This window comes from Paramacrobiotus metropolitanus, unplaced genomic scaffold (assembly GCF_019649055.1).
Source record: "Paramacrobiotus metropolitanus isolate TYO unplaced genomic scaffold, Prichtersi_v1.0 Parri_scaffold0000004, whole genome shotgun sequence".
NCBI classification, from domain to species: Eukaryota; Metazoa; Tardigrada; class Eutardigrada; order Parachela; family Macrobiotidae; genus Paramacrobiotus; species Paramacrobiotus metropolitanus.
In genome coordinates, this window is record NW_026570224.1 from 422361 (window position 1) to 435364 (window position 13004).

Here is a 13004-nt window from a genome sequence, read left to right on the forward strand (position 1 = left end):
TTGTACACAAAGCCCACCTTACTTGTCCAATGCCAGCGAATCGCACACAATCCTTAATTGTGCCGATGATTGTGCATTTCTTGCTTCGACGTCGCGGATCAAAGATGACATTTTGAATTATTATGTGATTTACCAGATTCCAGACTACATAGATTCTCCACACGTCAAGATTTTTTACGGCTTCCGTTCCTGTGGCCGAAATTATTGAGAAAACTATTACCTGAACCATGCCTGTTCACACCGGTGAAATTGTCGTGAAACGCGTAGTTGTCCATCCTTTGGTTCTTTTAAGTGTGGTTGATCATTTTAATCGTATGAAAAATGTGGGAAACGCTCGCAGAGTTGTTGGTCTTCTCCTGGGAAGTTTGAACCATACGACGGGAGAGCTGGATGTTTCCAATAGCTTCGCAGGTAATGATTGGCCGCTTCAAATGTCTGCTCATTGAAAAGTACTGTAACTAAACTCTGTTGACTTTCGTTGTAGTACCGTTCGACGAAGACGAGAAGAATAAATCCGTTTGGTTCTTGGATCATGAATACCTTGAGAACATGTACACTATGTTCAAGAAAGTTAATGGTTAGTAGAATTCACTGTTCACTAAAGATTCACTGCATGCCATAATAATTATGTTCCCATGTTTTTAGCCAGAGAGAAGATCGTCGGGTGGTACCACACTGGTCCGAAGCTTAATTCTAATGATCTGGAAATTAACGAGCTCATCCGCAAGTACAATCAGAATTCGGTATGTGAGGATAATAGTTGGTTCTCCGCTTGTCACCGTTGTTCGGTACCGTGTTTTGCAAAAAAATTAACAAACTGTTCTGAGAGAGTCGTGAATATATCTTATCTTGTGATAGATGGGTACAGTAGCTTCCTGCTGCCAACGTAGTGCCCGCTGTAGCTGTACAGTGTACACTATACTAAAATTAATTTTACAATTTTCACAATATGTGCGATTCGTACATATTGCTTTTAGTCAGTGCTCGCGAAATAGAACTGTTATCGATTATGTTAAACGGCGGATTGTGGATATCTGCGGTTGCTAGAACCGAAAAATTTGACTTTTGCTTTAGGTGCTTGTTATAATCGAAGTCAGTCCAAAAAAGAATGAATTGCCAGCTGAGGCGTACATCGCAGTAGAGGAAATTCGGGATGATGGAACTCCGGTCCGCGTAACATTCGAGCATGTTCCCAGCGAAATGGGCGCTGAAGAAGCTGAAGAGGTCGGAGTGGAGCACCTTTTGCGGTACGCCTTGTACACAATCAGCTCACTGAAATAATTTTGGTTTTGTTGTAAATTTAGCGCTAATTTAATTTGCTGTCCATAGTGATATTAAAGACACCACTGTTGGCTCCCTTTCTCAACTGGTTTCCAACCAGCTTTCCGGATTGAAAGGCCTGCGAACTCAACTGGGAGGCATCGTTTCTTATCTCCAGAAAGTTCAGAATAAAGAGCTTCCCTTGAAACCGGATATCATTAACAATTTGCAAGATATCTTTAACCTCCTGCCCAACATCAATGCGCCTTCCTTCACCGATGCTATGACCAATAAAACAAATGATCAGCTGATGGTTATCTACTTGTCGACGATGGTGCGATCCATTCTAGCCATGCATAACCTCATCGATAATAAACTTCGCAACAAATCGGAAGTTGAGAAGAAAATCAAAGAGAAGAGCGATCTGGTGGCCAAGAAAGCCGAGAAGGACAAGGATGAAAAAGTAACGGACGTTAAGAAAGAGGAAGAAAAGAAGGCAACAAAATAAGCATGAACTTTTGTGTAAACTGCGCTTCTTTTTTGATCTACATTGGCTATATATAAATGGATGTGCGCGTCTCGTTTATACAGATTTCGCAGTTTCAGTAGCGCTGTCAAGCCTTCGCGAAGTTTTAGAAAAAACATACGTCTTGTTGAATCCAGGCGGTTTTTGTTATTTTCTTGAATAAATTTGACAGTCAATAGACTCAGTACCCATTCTCAGTAATGAAACCGGCATTATGCTTTTCTCTGCATTGTTCGTCTTACAATATCTGTAGTTTAAAACGTCGAATGTGATTATGTGATACAGTAGGCGATTAGCAATCATCATATAGCAGGTTGAATTAAATCTAACAACAATTGTAACTGTAAGCGATGAAAACCAAGCACCGAGCGTAAATCAAATCAAACATGCTTCAGTAAACAAGCATAAAATCTGATCAGCTTTAAATTTATAAATCTACAAGTGTCATGTACATTTTTAACATAGATTCACACATTCATTGAATGGAGAAATTTAAGCTCAAAAGTAAAATACTACAGGAACCGGAAGAAAAAAAGCAGAAGTCTAGATTAAAATTTGATATATAGCTAATACTCAAACAATATCCGCGTAACGAAATATTCACTCAGATGTGCGGCTTTTTCTCGGACCAACCTTGATCCTCGGCTTAACTCCAACAGAGATTTGAGGCATTTCAAACGGCTCCAGAGGTGGTAATTCACCGGATACGGAATCCGTGGCAAAAGTAGTGTCAACCGATTTGGATTTCTCAGAAATAGCAGCACGACTTGTCGTAGCATTTCGCTGCATATCGGTCGAATCCTTGACACCTTCCAACTGTGTGATGGTCAATCGCAATCGTCCATTCTCTTCCTTCAAGGATTCTACCTCCTCTAGCAAACCAAATACAAGGTTTTTCAACTGGCTATTATGTAACTGCAATTCTTCTAAGACTTGTTCTGTGGGTTTTGGCAATTTGATTGCCGACGTGATGAGCGCGTCGTTTTTCCCATGTACTAAATCGTTTTCTGATTTCTGAGACACCAGAGTTTCGAGGAGCTTATCCCCCTTAGAAATTTCTGTTCGGATGGCCAATTCCAACGCAGAAGAGATATTGGAATCAATACTTCCTCGAGGCGCAGTATCGTAAGGCGTTTCAGGAATTGAAGTGCGCACAGGACTGCTGTCCACTTTCGATAAAGACACTCTCGCACGTTTGGTACTATTTTGGTGCATTTCTTTTAACAATCGAATCCGGTGTTGATGGGAGGCTATCTGGTCATTCAGTGACCTTACGGATTCATTCATCAAGTGATTTGTCTTGACTGCCAACAGGTGTTCTGTACAACGAGAACAAGATAAAGACAAATTAACGATCTTATCCAGTACGAGTTCTGATTTGATAACTACTTCAAAGTATCTATGAGAATACCGGGCTCACCAATTGCCTGTTCTCTGCACTGGATAGCCTTTTCAAATAGCTGCTTCCTGGCGTAAGTTTCAGCGCTTCGATCCAGGATATGCGCCTGAGAAATTCACAATTCAACATTAATTTACAATTAGCAGTAATTAATTAATTAATTAGCAGTAACCTAAAACTATGTAAAAAATTCACAGAAATTTTGAAATTCACTTAATTATACACATATACCTAACAAATTTCGAATTTCCATACCTTACGGTTACATTACCAGAACAGTAATCATACATTAATCTATAATTATTAAAGAAAGTTCGAAGACTGTATGACGTAAACTCCGATATACGTCACACGTAAACTGAAAAGTATTGTATTGTACAGAGTACAAAGTATAAAATTAATAACCCTGTCGCACCCATAGACTTCCTGTCGTTTGTCCTAAGATGTCTTGTACTCTAACATTTCTACATTAAAGAAGATTTGAGGAAAAACTAGAAGGAACGGTGCTACAGTAGTAAACAGTGCTAAACACATGAGCAAAACTTATAAAGCAGCTATTTATTTTTTTATGCAATAACGCAGTATCTGCAGTAGTATTCATAGTATTCGTGGATAACATCATAGTATTCAAGATATGCCCCTTACATTCAAGCTACTGAAAAACGATTATCACGAAATCATACAGTAAGAGGCAATGTGAAAACTTATTTAAACGTTTTTTGCAGCAGTGCAACACAAATAAAACGATGCCGTCATATCCTGCCACAATAAACACATAAAAGGATACGATTTTGTTTAGTGTTTACACAACATAACTATTAACTGCTAATTCTCCTGAAAGAATCACAACAATTATTACGGTAGTTACTGTTAATATCGTAATCCGTGCTCTTGTGATAATTATTATCATAAAATTTACAAAAAAATCATAAACTTACGTACGTACAGTTAGCATTGGTTTAACAGGCCCATTAGGGTTACGTAAACAAACCGTTACAAACGCCAAACTATAATTTTCCACTGGTTCCAGGCTTCCAGCTAATACATGTCACATGTTGTATCTTCAAGAGTCCCCACTTAACCAGTAAGCTGCCTAGCGCCTACCTTGTTAAGAGGTGCTCTAGCCAGTTCTTCCATCATCCCAGTAGATCCTCAAACATAAATCGTGAACATGACACAGTCGTTTTGTCCATAAAGAACAGCACCCAGAACGTCAAATTCCATCGTTGTCATGTCATCGTGCGACAGTTGACTTCGCTTCTACTGTAACAGCGTTCTGAGAAATAATCTGGTACCAGGAATCTACAACTGTGCGTTCCAAACGGATAAAATATTGATAAAAGCCTTCTTTCACTTCTTAATTTTATAAAACAATTTAAATTCACGATTATTTCTTTTAAAAAATTTTTAAAAAGTAAAATAAAAGCAAGGCTGGTCCAGCTGGAAAAGTTCAGGTAACTGAATCCATGGGAGGAGATGTGGCTATCCGCAGGCAGCATGCGGGTGGCGGTATCAAAACACTAACATCTGACTGAGAACTGTACATACCGTACAACAGTGATTCATGACTGGTTTTTACGAGTACAGTAGTGTATGTATCATACAATGTCATATGAATATCTATAGACTATACAAGACTATACTTCTACTTATTATTTTATGGTTTTCATTTTATTTCAGAGGGTACATATTTTTTCATCGTTCGAGGTTTCCAGATTCCACAGATTTTTTTTTAGTTTTGCAGTTTCGTGCTAGATTCAGACTATGGAAACCACAGATTTGGTATTTCATAAGTACTTCTAGTGATTGCGTTGATAAGTATGGACATGTCATCGATAGCGGAGACTATAACAAAATTCGGTCTTCCCGAAAAGATTCGACAGCGTTTATCGCAACGACCTGCATGCGCGGATGCAGCGGCTGAATTGTATGCTTTATCACGCCAATTGGAATCAGATGATCTGCGGATCTTTGCGGCGGCATGTTCGGAAGGAGTTGCTGCTTGTGAGGGTACTGCAGAAAATCCAGTGGCAGAAGCCGAAGCATTAGTTCGCGCAGCTCGCCTTCATATGGAAGAAGAGAAGGAGACCTACAAGCTTAGTTTACCAACAACTTGGGATTCGTTGTACTTCGCCATTGATAACATTAATAAAGCTACTGGTAAATTGTAAATATCAGGCCTGTGTTCGAGATTGAATATGCAGTTTCTTGAAACTAGACGATGCAGTTAAAATGTTTGTTCTAGTAAAATTGTACAGTAGTCGTTTTGAACTCCTGCACATAATCTGTAAAATGGCTCAGTGTAAAATGGCTTGGTGAGGATGATGACTGGGTACATTTCTCGCTAACAAGCGTATAATTCTTTGAGTTAAAAACTATGCAAATTAACTGAGCTCCTGTGCGTTTTTTAGATATTTATGAAAACCTTGGAGCGACCCATTTAGCCGTAACTACATTGCTGGAGCTGGCGAGAGTGATGCTGAAACTAGCGCGTCCACACGATGCCATACAAACATTCCTGAAAGCCCTCGATCTTAATAAAGCGCAAAACGGCACTCGTGAGCGCCTAGTTATTCTGCGATCTCTGGCTGATGCCTACATACAGGCCAGCTGCCTTGTCGATGCGCTGAACACATACGAAGAGATCTGCGTGTTGGCTGGATTCCTGAAAACAGCACCTGGCAAACTCCCAGGATACTACCATAAATTGGCACAAAAATGCGAAACACGACAGATTCTGCTGCTGCTCATTACCGAACCCACTCCGAAAAAGATGTCCCACTACCATAGCCTAATGTTTTCGTACTTCACAGATCCCAGAGCGTCCGTTGACGGGCACAGTTATGTCAGTTTTCTCGATTTGGTGGGTTTGCTGAGGATGAAAGATTTTGTCTTGGCTATTCAACAGAAAGATTTCCCACGAGTGCTTGATGCATCGGAAAAATTATACCCTCTCTTGGACGAAACGGAAACTGCTCTTGCCGACTTTCTTGTTGATCGGACGCCCCATCATTCCGGATATTAGAATGTTTTTGTCGAGGTAAATGTGGGTGATATGCGTGAAATCAGTTTTATAGGTTTTCATACGAGAGAGAAAGCTTTGTAATCGACTCTTTTGTTGTACTCGTAGTATTCCGGAAATTAGTGTCAGGCTGTCACCATAAGTACGAGTATCAAATTAATTTTGTACTCTTAGTATGTGATTCGCTCTTATAATGCCGTTTGTGGTATAAACGGTTTGTGGTGAAAAGCGACACTGTTGCGCAAAATGTACTAGCAAGTACTGTAAATTGGCATTAATATTTTGTGTTAATACGAGTGTATGGTATTTAGTACTAGTTAATTTCGTTTTAAACACTGTGTGTAAACTGTAGACCAGTAAATACAAGCGTAAGCGCTATAAGCGTTTAGTATAAGTGCTTGCTATAAAATTTGTAGTTCAATAATGTAAGTTAAATTTATAGCTTAATAATGTTTCTGAAGAATTCGATACTCATGGCCCTTCGGTAACTGAGGAATTGTACAGTATAATAATTATTATGGATCGTTTTCATTTAAACAATTCATTCTGCCTTTATTCTTGCTATTAATGGGGCTTATCTTGATTGAGGCATTTTAGACTGGTTTGTTCATATGGGTTTTTATCCCGTTATGGGTTTCGGTTGTCCACTTTGGTACGGGATCACAGCCATCGTGAATAACCTGCAAAGATTTGAAGAATAATGACAAAATGCATTAGACAAGCTGGGCATTTTCTGTGAAAGAATTCTGCCGAGTTGTTAGCACAGGATTTTTTTGCCATCGCGGTAGTTGCAGTAATTTGGCAGAAATTCTGGAGCAGATACAATAAGTTAGGCTATTATATCTCATAATTGTTAGGCTATAAAGTGTTACTATTAGACCAAGTATTATATTTGATTGCGCAGCGTCAGTTGCGACTTGCAAAATGATATTACATTATTTGTTTATTTTATTTATTTTGCTGGTACTGTAGGTATTTTTACATTATTAAGATTTGAAATAGGCATTTCCGAAGCATATTTTTCGCAACTGCTTTTGATGGCTCTAGCCTTACTTGTAAAGTCTGATACGCAGCGCCCATGTTAATTAAAGATTATTCCTTATTTCAGTCTGGGGTATGACATTTAATGATTAACCAAATGGAATACAGGTTTTCAACAAAAAATTCGCAGACAGCAAATCTACCAATCCTGAAAACATGACAAACGAGATAAGCAGCAGTCTAAAAGACAGATTCCCCACATGTTGCACAAACTAGGTCACTGGTTAGCGGTCGAAACGCAAAGCGTTGAATTAATAACCCCAGATCACATCGTGCGCAACAAGCAGAAAATCCCGCTCCAGACTTCCACGTCCCATTCGCCAGTCCATAGAGCTCGGAAGATTCACCAGCCAGGAGGTTCGCGAAGATGACCACAGACAGTTGAATGAAACGAGCTCTTTTTTCTTTTTTCAGTTCACTTCTTACTGTTAATTGATTATTAAGTTTTGGGCTAGGAATGATATACGAGTACAGTACTTACAGTTAGGTAAAAATAGTATTGGATCGAATTGTATCGAATTTATTTTTAACGCTGACTTGTTTCTGCGTTACGCTAATTTTTACATTGACTTGTTTTCACAGTTCAGATTTCCGATAGATATCAAATAATTATAAATTATAATATATCTTGTAAGGAGAACAAGGTTTCTGTACTTCTGCTGTACTTAATTGAGTTTTGTTAATCCATTTGTCTGCTTTGGTACGAGTACGCAAGATTTTACACAGTTAAGAATTATGCACCAAATGTTTTGATTTGTGGGTATGACTAAAATGATGTCTGCAGGTGTCACGCGCACGCACCATAAAACCGGTGTCCTGCACCGTCAACCAAGGATCTTTCAAATTCCGCGTTCCCGAATGCCACCAGACATGTCCACTTTCTGCTCTTAGAACGAAGTTCCCGTTCGAGAACAGGATAGCATGGATTCCTGGGGTAAATTTTCCCTCTGTACCAGAAGTCCATAATTGCACGCGATCGATGGTCCGATAAACAGCCAGATTCCCATCTTTGTCTATTGATAGTTCGACTGATCCACCGGGGGAATGTAAAATTTGTCCAAACGTTAGTGTGCTTCCCGGATGGAGACTGTTAACTCGTGGAGACGATTCACAGGAATTACCGTTCGGTTTTATTACTGCAGAGATCACATCCTGGAAATCCATTTGCACAATGCTTTCATTGAACTGTATTGCTAGTCATAAACTGCTCACCTGACACTTGTGGCTTTTGGGGCATTGCGACAAGTTACGTTTCTTTCAGCTGTTGGCGAAAACGTGTACCGTATCTTTTCGAAAAACCCAGGAATTGTATGTAGTACATAAAAACTGATGTGCAAAATACACTCGATTATATTCTACTGGATACCTCCGTAATAATGTTAATAATAATAGGAAAAGTTACTAAACTCCGGTATACATTAGATGTTTCTGTATTGTAAGTACTTACTAAAAATTGTATTGCACCTTTTTAGTGCACTTAAAAGCTGTCTACAATCGCCAGTTGGTACAATATGTTACAGCAGTACGGTCTAATCCACTGACAAAAAGCTTTTAGCTTGCGGGTGTTTGTTTCAAAATGGACAAATCCGTAATTGATCGTTAGCCGAAATTATTAGTATCGATTAAATTATTAGTATCATTAGTATATTAGTATCGTTACCATGTTTTTTTGTGGACACTGTAAACAGGCAAACAGTTCACATTTCTGATAGATATCAAATAATTATAAATTATAATATACGAGAAGAATAATAATAAATAAGAATATACGAATTATAATATACGAAATTATAATATACGTATCTTGTAAGGAGAACAAGACGATTTTCTATAGATGTAAATAGATAAAAAAGAATTTAAGTGGGGGTAAGTGCTATATACCGTGTGCAGTCTGTACTTTACGAAACGCGCTCCATTTCGACATGCTTCCGATTCATATCTACTAACGTAAATGCTAACTACAAACGACGAATTTCATTCTGAAATTATGAAAAATGAAAACAATCCTATTTTGTACAGGTTATGCATATATATATATAATAAATAGAAATCCAGACATCCGAGAGTACGATCTGACTGTGAGATCACCTGATTGACGCTGCCCAGGATTCATCACGCATTTCCGCCGCGCCCACAGCCGGCGATGGTTGAAAATTACATTCTGCGCTCAATCCGGCGCTCAGCTCTTATTATGTGCCTTTGCATAAGTACTCACTGCCGCCTGTTATCCTTCATCCCATTAATTATTGCTGTTTCCCGCAAATACACCGTACCTACCTGGCCATCATCTTTTTTCCAATAATTCGATCTATGATTTCCGTTGCCCATCAAAGGGACAGGAAGCCCATTCATCGCACTTTCCCCGGCTGTGTTGCATAGCATCAGTACACACACAGGCAGCCCATGTTGCACAGCTGCATTCCATGTGTTTCGCGTCTGGGCTCAGTTGTCAGTAGCTCCGTGCACCGTCAGATCGTTGCAGCCTTTTTTTCAGCCTCCTCTTTCGCCACGATGAGTGCCACGAAAAAAGCTCCGCGTCCGGTGGTCCTGGCCGGACCCAGTGGTTGTGGAAAATCCACGCTGATCAAGCGCTTGATGGACGACATCGGCAAAGACAAAATCGGCTTCTCCGTCTCCCACACCACGCGTAAGCCGCGCGAAGGCGAACAGGAGGGTGTTCATTATCATTATGTCTCTCCGGAAGTTTTTGAGCAACTCATCCAGGATAATGCCTTCGTGGAGCATGCCACGTTTTCTGGGAACCGGTACGGTACCAGCAAACGCGCGGTATTGAATGTTCTGCAGCAGGGCAAACTGTGCCTGTTGGATATTGACATGCAAGGCGTGCGCAACGTCAAGCAGACGGATTTAAATGCAGTGTGCATTTTTATTAAGCCTCCGAATGTGCAGGAATTAGAGAAGCGATTGCGCGGCCGCGGAACGGAGAGTGAAGAAGCGGTGCAGAAGCGACTGAATGCCGCCACTGCCGAGCTGAAGTTTGGCGAAACTCCGGGAACTTTTGATTATACCATTATCAATGATGATTTGGATAAGGCCTACTCGGAGCTGAAGGACGTCATCACCAAAGTCATGAAGGAGAACAGTGCTCTCTAAGACGTTCGCCGGTTTTGTTTTGTGGCAGCTATGTAATATGTTTCCTTCGGGTCTGCGATATATTAGCGTTGTATTTCTTTAGTCTCAGGTACGGTGCAGAGGGCCAGTAATGACGAATTTGACTCTGGAAAGTTATTTAGCTTCGGAAATTTTGGTTTTTGCGCGTGTCATATGAATCTTTCATTTGCCAAGTTTTAAATTTTACTCCATAGATCGTTTGATTTTACGATTCTTTAGAAGTACTCGTATATGCTACAGCCTGGAACAGCTGATCATAGCCTGAGAAATTCGAGATTAAAAGCTGGCTCGGGTTGCGTGTTGACTGGAAGCCTTTTCGGATATTGCAAAATCGAACTCAACATCGTCAGTTTTGTTAAATAAATTTTATGAATTTGATATTAAGCAAATGCCTTATAGTTATTGCGCTTATCCGCACTCTGTACTGCAACTTTAATTTTAGTTCGTTTAAAGCCTTGCACAGAACATACGGTTCTGGAAAGTATAATTTTCCATATATTGATTTTAATTTCAAACAACCATCTGATGACCATATTTCCAAAGCAGAAACTAGAAACGTAATAAACCCCCTTCTCTTTAAGCATATGCGCACGGTTTAGCGCACGGAAATTTTCATTATCCGACAGGTGCGGCCTCAAATATTGAGAATAATACAAACAAGAGAGAATACACAGAGTGAAAGAGAAGCGCAAAAAATCATTAATCGATCCAGTGGCAACGCGGATAAGAGGGCTCAGGGAGTCTATCCATATAAAAACCCATTTCAGTAACAGCACCGTCAATCAAACAACATCCCATCCATCCATGTAGCCCGCCAGGCATCCTACCGATCAATTATCGGACACAATTAACTCCTCTACACTCCAGTCCTCGAAAGTGCCGTCAGGTAAATAGCGTCGCACAATCATGGGGATTTTTCCGGCTTTCAGTTCTTTCTTGGCAATCTCGAGGGGGTCGGTCTCGTTTTTAATTTCAACCATAATCGGCGCATTCATGGCAATCTGGAGTGCACGGGTCCCCAAAACACGAGCACGTTCGTATTTGGTCATGTAAGGAGTCGTGATGCGCTTGTCTTTCGGTGTCGGATGTACCACGCCACTTGTTACCACCTGTCAGACGGAAGCAACACAATTATTATTCGAGCCGTGCTTAATTGTCTGTACATCACATTGTTAAATGTTAATTACCTCTTTTACACTTAGAGTACCCGTATTCACAAACAAAATAAAAATCTGATTCCCCTACGGCTAAAACTACGAACTGATACTTATTCCTGAGCTTGCACCATTTACTGTATGTACTGTACCTACAATAGACGATTACGAGGTACAGAAAAGCAAAAAGCAAAAAAATGCAAGCAAAAAAATGCAGAAAGCAAAACAATTCTGTAAGCAAAAAAATGCAGATTCCATTTCACAATTAACCATCACAATTTACTATATTCAAATCTGTTATTTACCAACGTTAAAAAAAAACTTACTGGTGACTATTTGTAGCTTCGTTGCAGTAACTATTGGGTAATTTGAGATTCAATATAAACTTTAAACACCAAGAAATTACGGCTGAGAGCGGTGATACCAGATACAACTCTTGCATCGAAAAATTAAAACACATCAAATTAAAACTGTCATTTGCACCTAATTTACAGAGCAGTTAAAATACCGCAAACCAAACCTCAGCGTAAATTATATCAAAAAATCCGAAATCGAAAATGTGTGATTCAGTAACCCAACGTAATGACTGAACCATTTAACTGAATAATGGAAAATCATAACTGAACAGTTTACTGTTTACACTTCACAGCTTACACTTTAAAGTATAAAGTAAGTAACACATAACGACGATCAGGGATGCACACCTTGATGAAAACGAAAAAGAATATCCAGCCTTCAAATGTCTTTAATATTAGGAAGTAATAGTAAACAAGATGTAAGGATCAGATGTAAGCTAGAAATGTTTTCTATTAATTTGAAAATTCATGCTTTATAAATCCGTAACTGGTGAGTTCCACAAATGTCTAGCGCAGTCCAGAATCCAGCAAAAGAAACTGACTCCAATCAAGGTTGTCATGAAAGGAGTTCGTCTCTTTATAATCAAGGGAGTGATTTCACGAACTACCAACTCTTTCGTATTACTTATATACCATACAGCTTATCAGTTATCATCGACCCTAATAGTTTACAAGAGGAGTCTAGAAAATTGATTCACCTCAATGGGTTCCTGATCCTCGTCTTGCTGTGGTTCCAGCGGCTCCTCTTCTTCTTGAGGCTCGAAGTCATCTGCCGCGAAATCATCTCCCCCCTCATAATCGTCATCCATTATGACCTGATGCTAAATGGCCGCCTAAAAGAATTAGAACAGTATCCACTCACAAAGCAGTTTTCTGCAATTCGGAAGCTTCAAATTTAACCAGTTTTAAACTAATGTTTCTGTTTCAACTCATTATTTTTTAAGCTATGAAAATACAGTATGAACCAGTGCAGTAGCGAATAGCGATTCCCGAATGGCCGAATCTAGCGATGTGATTGTGCTGCTAAATGCAGCCTAAAGCGGTACAATTGCCAAAAACAACGTAATGATCAAATCGGTGCGGTCAAAAGTTACTTTGTAAAATTTGACCAACC

General features: G+C 39.6%; 6 protein-coding genes across 7 annotated transcripts; 3 read left to right on the top strand and 3 right to left on the bottom strand.

Moving 5' to 3' along the window:
* The first annotated feature begins 84 nt into the window (after positions 1-84).
* LOC129599334 (26S proteasome non-ATPase regulatory subunit 7-like) lies at positions 85-1965 on the top strand. Its single transcript, XM_055497549.1, has 5 exons — positions 85-411; positions 485-577; positions 646-743; positions 1075-1247; positions 1330-1965. The coding sequence occupies exons 1-5, from the start codon at positions 228-230 to the stop codon at positions 1766-1768; spliced, it is 987 nt and encodes a 328-aa protein (XP_055353524.1). The 5' UTR covers positions 85-227; the 3' UTR covers positions 1769-1965.
* LOC129599342 (nuclear receptor-binding factor 2-like) lies at positions 1950-4597 on the bottom strand. Its single transcript, XM_055497562.1, has 3 exons — positions 4290-4597; positions 3207-3291; positions 1950-3105 (listed from the first exon to the last, which is right to left on the bottom strand). The coding sequence occupies exons 1-3, from the start codon at positions 4323-4325 to the stop codon at positions 2387-2389; spliced, it is 840 nt and encodes a 279-aa protein (XP_055353537.1). The 5' UTR covers positions 4326-4597; the 3' UTR covers positions 1950-2386.
* A 226-nt stretch (positions 4598-4823) lies between these two features.
* On the top strand, positions 4824-8629 carry LOC129602862 (uncharacterized). Its single transcript, XM_055502032.1, has 3 exons — positions 4824-5345; positions 5597-6225; positions 8033-8629. Exons 1-2 carry the CDS (start codon positions 5006-5008, stop codon positions 6208-6210), a joined length of 954 nt encoding a protein of 317 aa, XP_055358007.1. The 5' UTR covers positions 4824-5005; the 3' UTR covers positions 6211-6225; positions 8033-8629.
* LOC129602865 (uncharacterized) lies at positions 6488-8793 on the bottom strand. 2 transcript variants are annotated; one of them, XR_008692449.1, is made up of 3 exons: positions 8461-8793; positions 8050-8400; positions 6488-6887 (listed from the first exon to the last, which is right to left on the bottom strand). XR_008692449.1 is itself a non-coding variant. In XM_055502035.1 (3 exons), exons 1-3 carry the CDS (start codon positions 8483-8485, stop codon positions 6801-6803), a joined length of 447 nt encoding a protein of 148 aa, XP_055358010.1. In that variant the 5' UTR covers positions 8486-8792; the 3' UTR covers positions 6488-6800. The 2 variants fall into 2 exon arrangements, 1 of the variants encoding a protein (XP_055358010.1); XM_055502035.1 differs by having other exon boundaries at positions 8050-8384; positions 8461-8792.
* Positions 8794-9287: 494 nt separating this feature from the next.
* Positions 9288-10676, top strand: LOC129602864 (uncharacterized). Its single transcript, XM_055502034.1, has one exon. It carries the CDS (start codon positions 9652-9654, stop codon positions 10360-10362), a length of 711 nt encoding a protein of 236 aa, XP_055358009.1. The 5' UTR covers positions 9288-9651; the 3' UTR covers positions 10363-10676.
* Positions 10677-10840: 164 nt separating this feature from the next.
* LOC129602866 (DNA-directed RNA polymerases I, II, and III subunit RPABC2-like) lies at positions 10841-12863 on the bottom strand. Its single transcript, XM_055502036.1, has 2 exons — positions 12589-12863; positions 10841-11489 (listed from the first exon to the last, which is right to left on the bottom strand). The coding sequence occupies exons 1-2, from the start codon at positions 12697-12699 to the stop codon at positions 11211-11213; spliced, it is 390 nt and encodes a 129-aa protein (XP_055358011.1). The 5' UTR covers positions 12700-12863; the 3' UTR covers positions 10841-11210.
* Between the last annotated feature and the right edge of the window lie 141 nt (positions 12864-13004).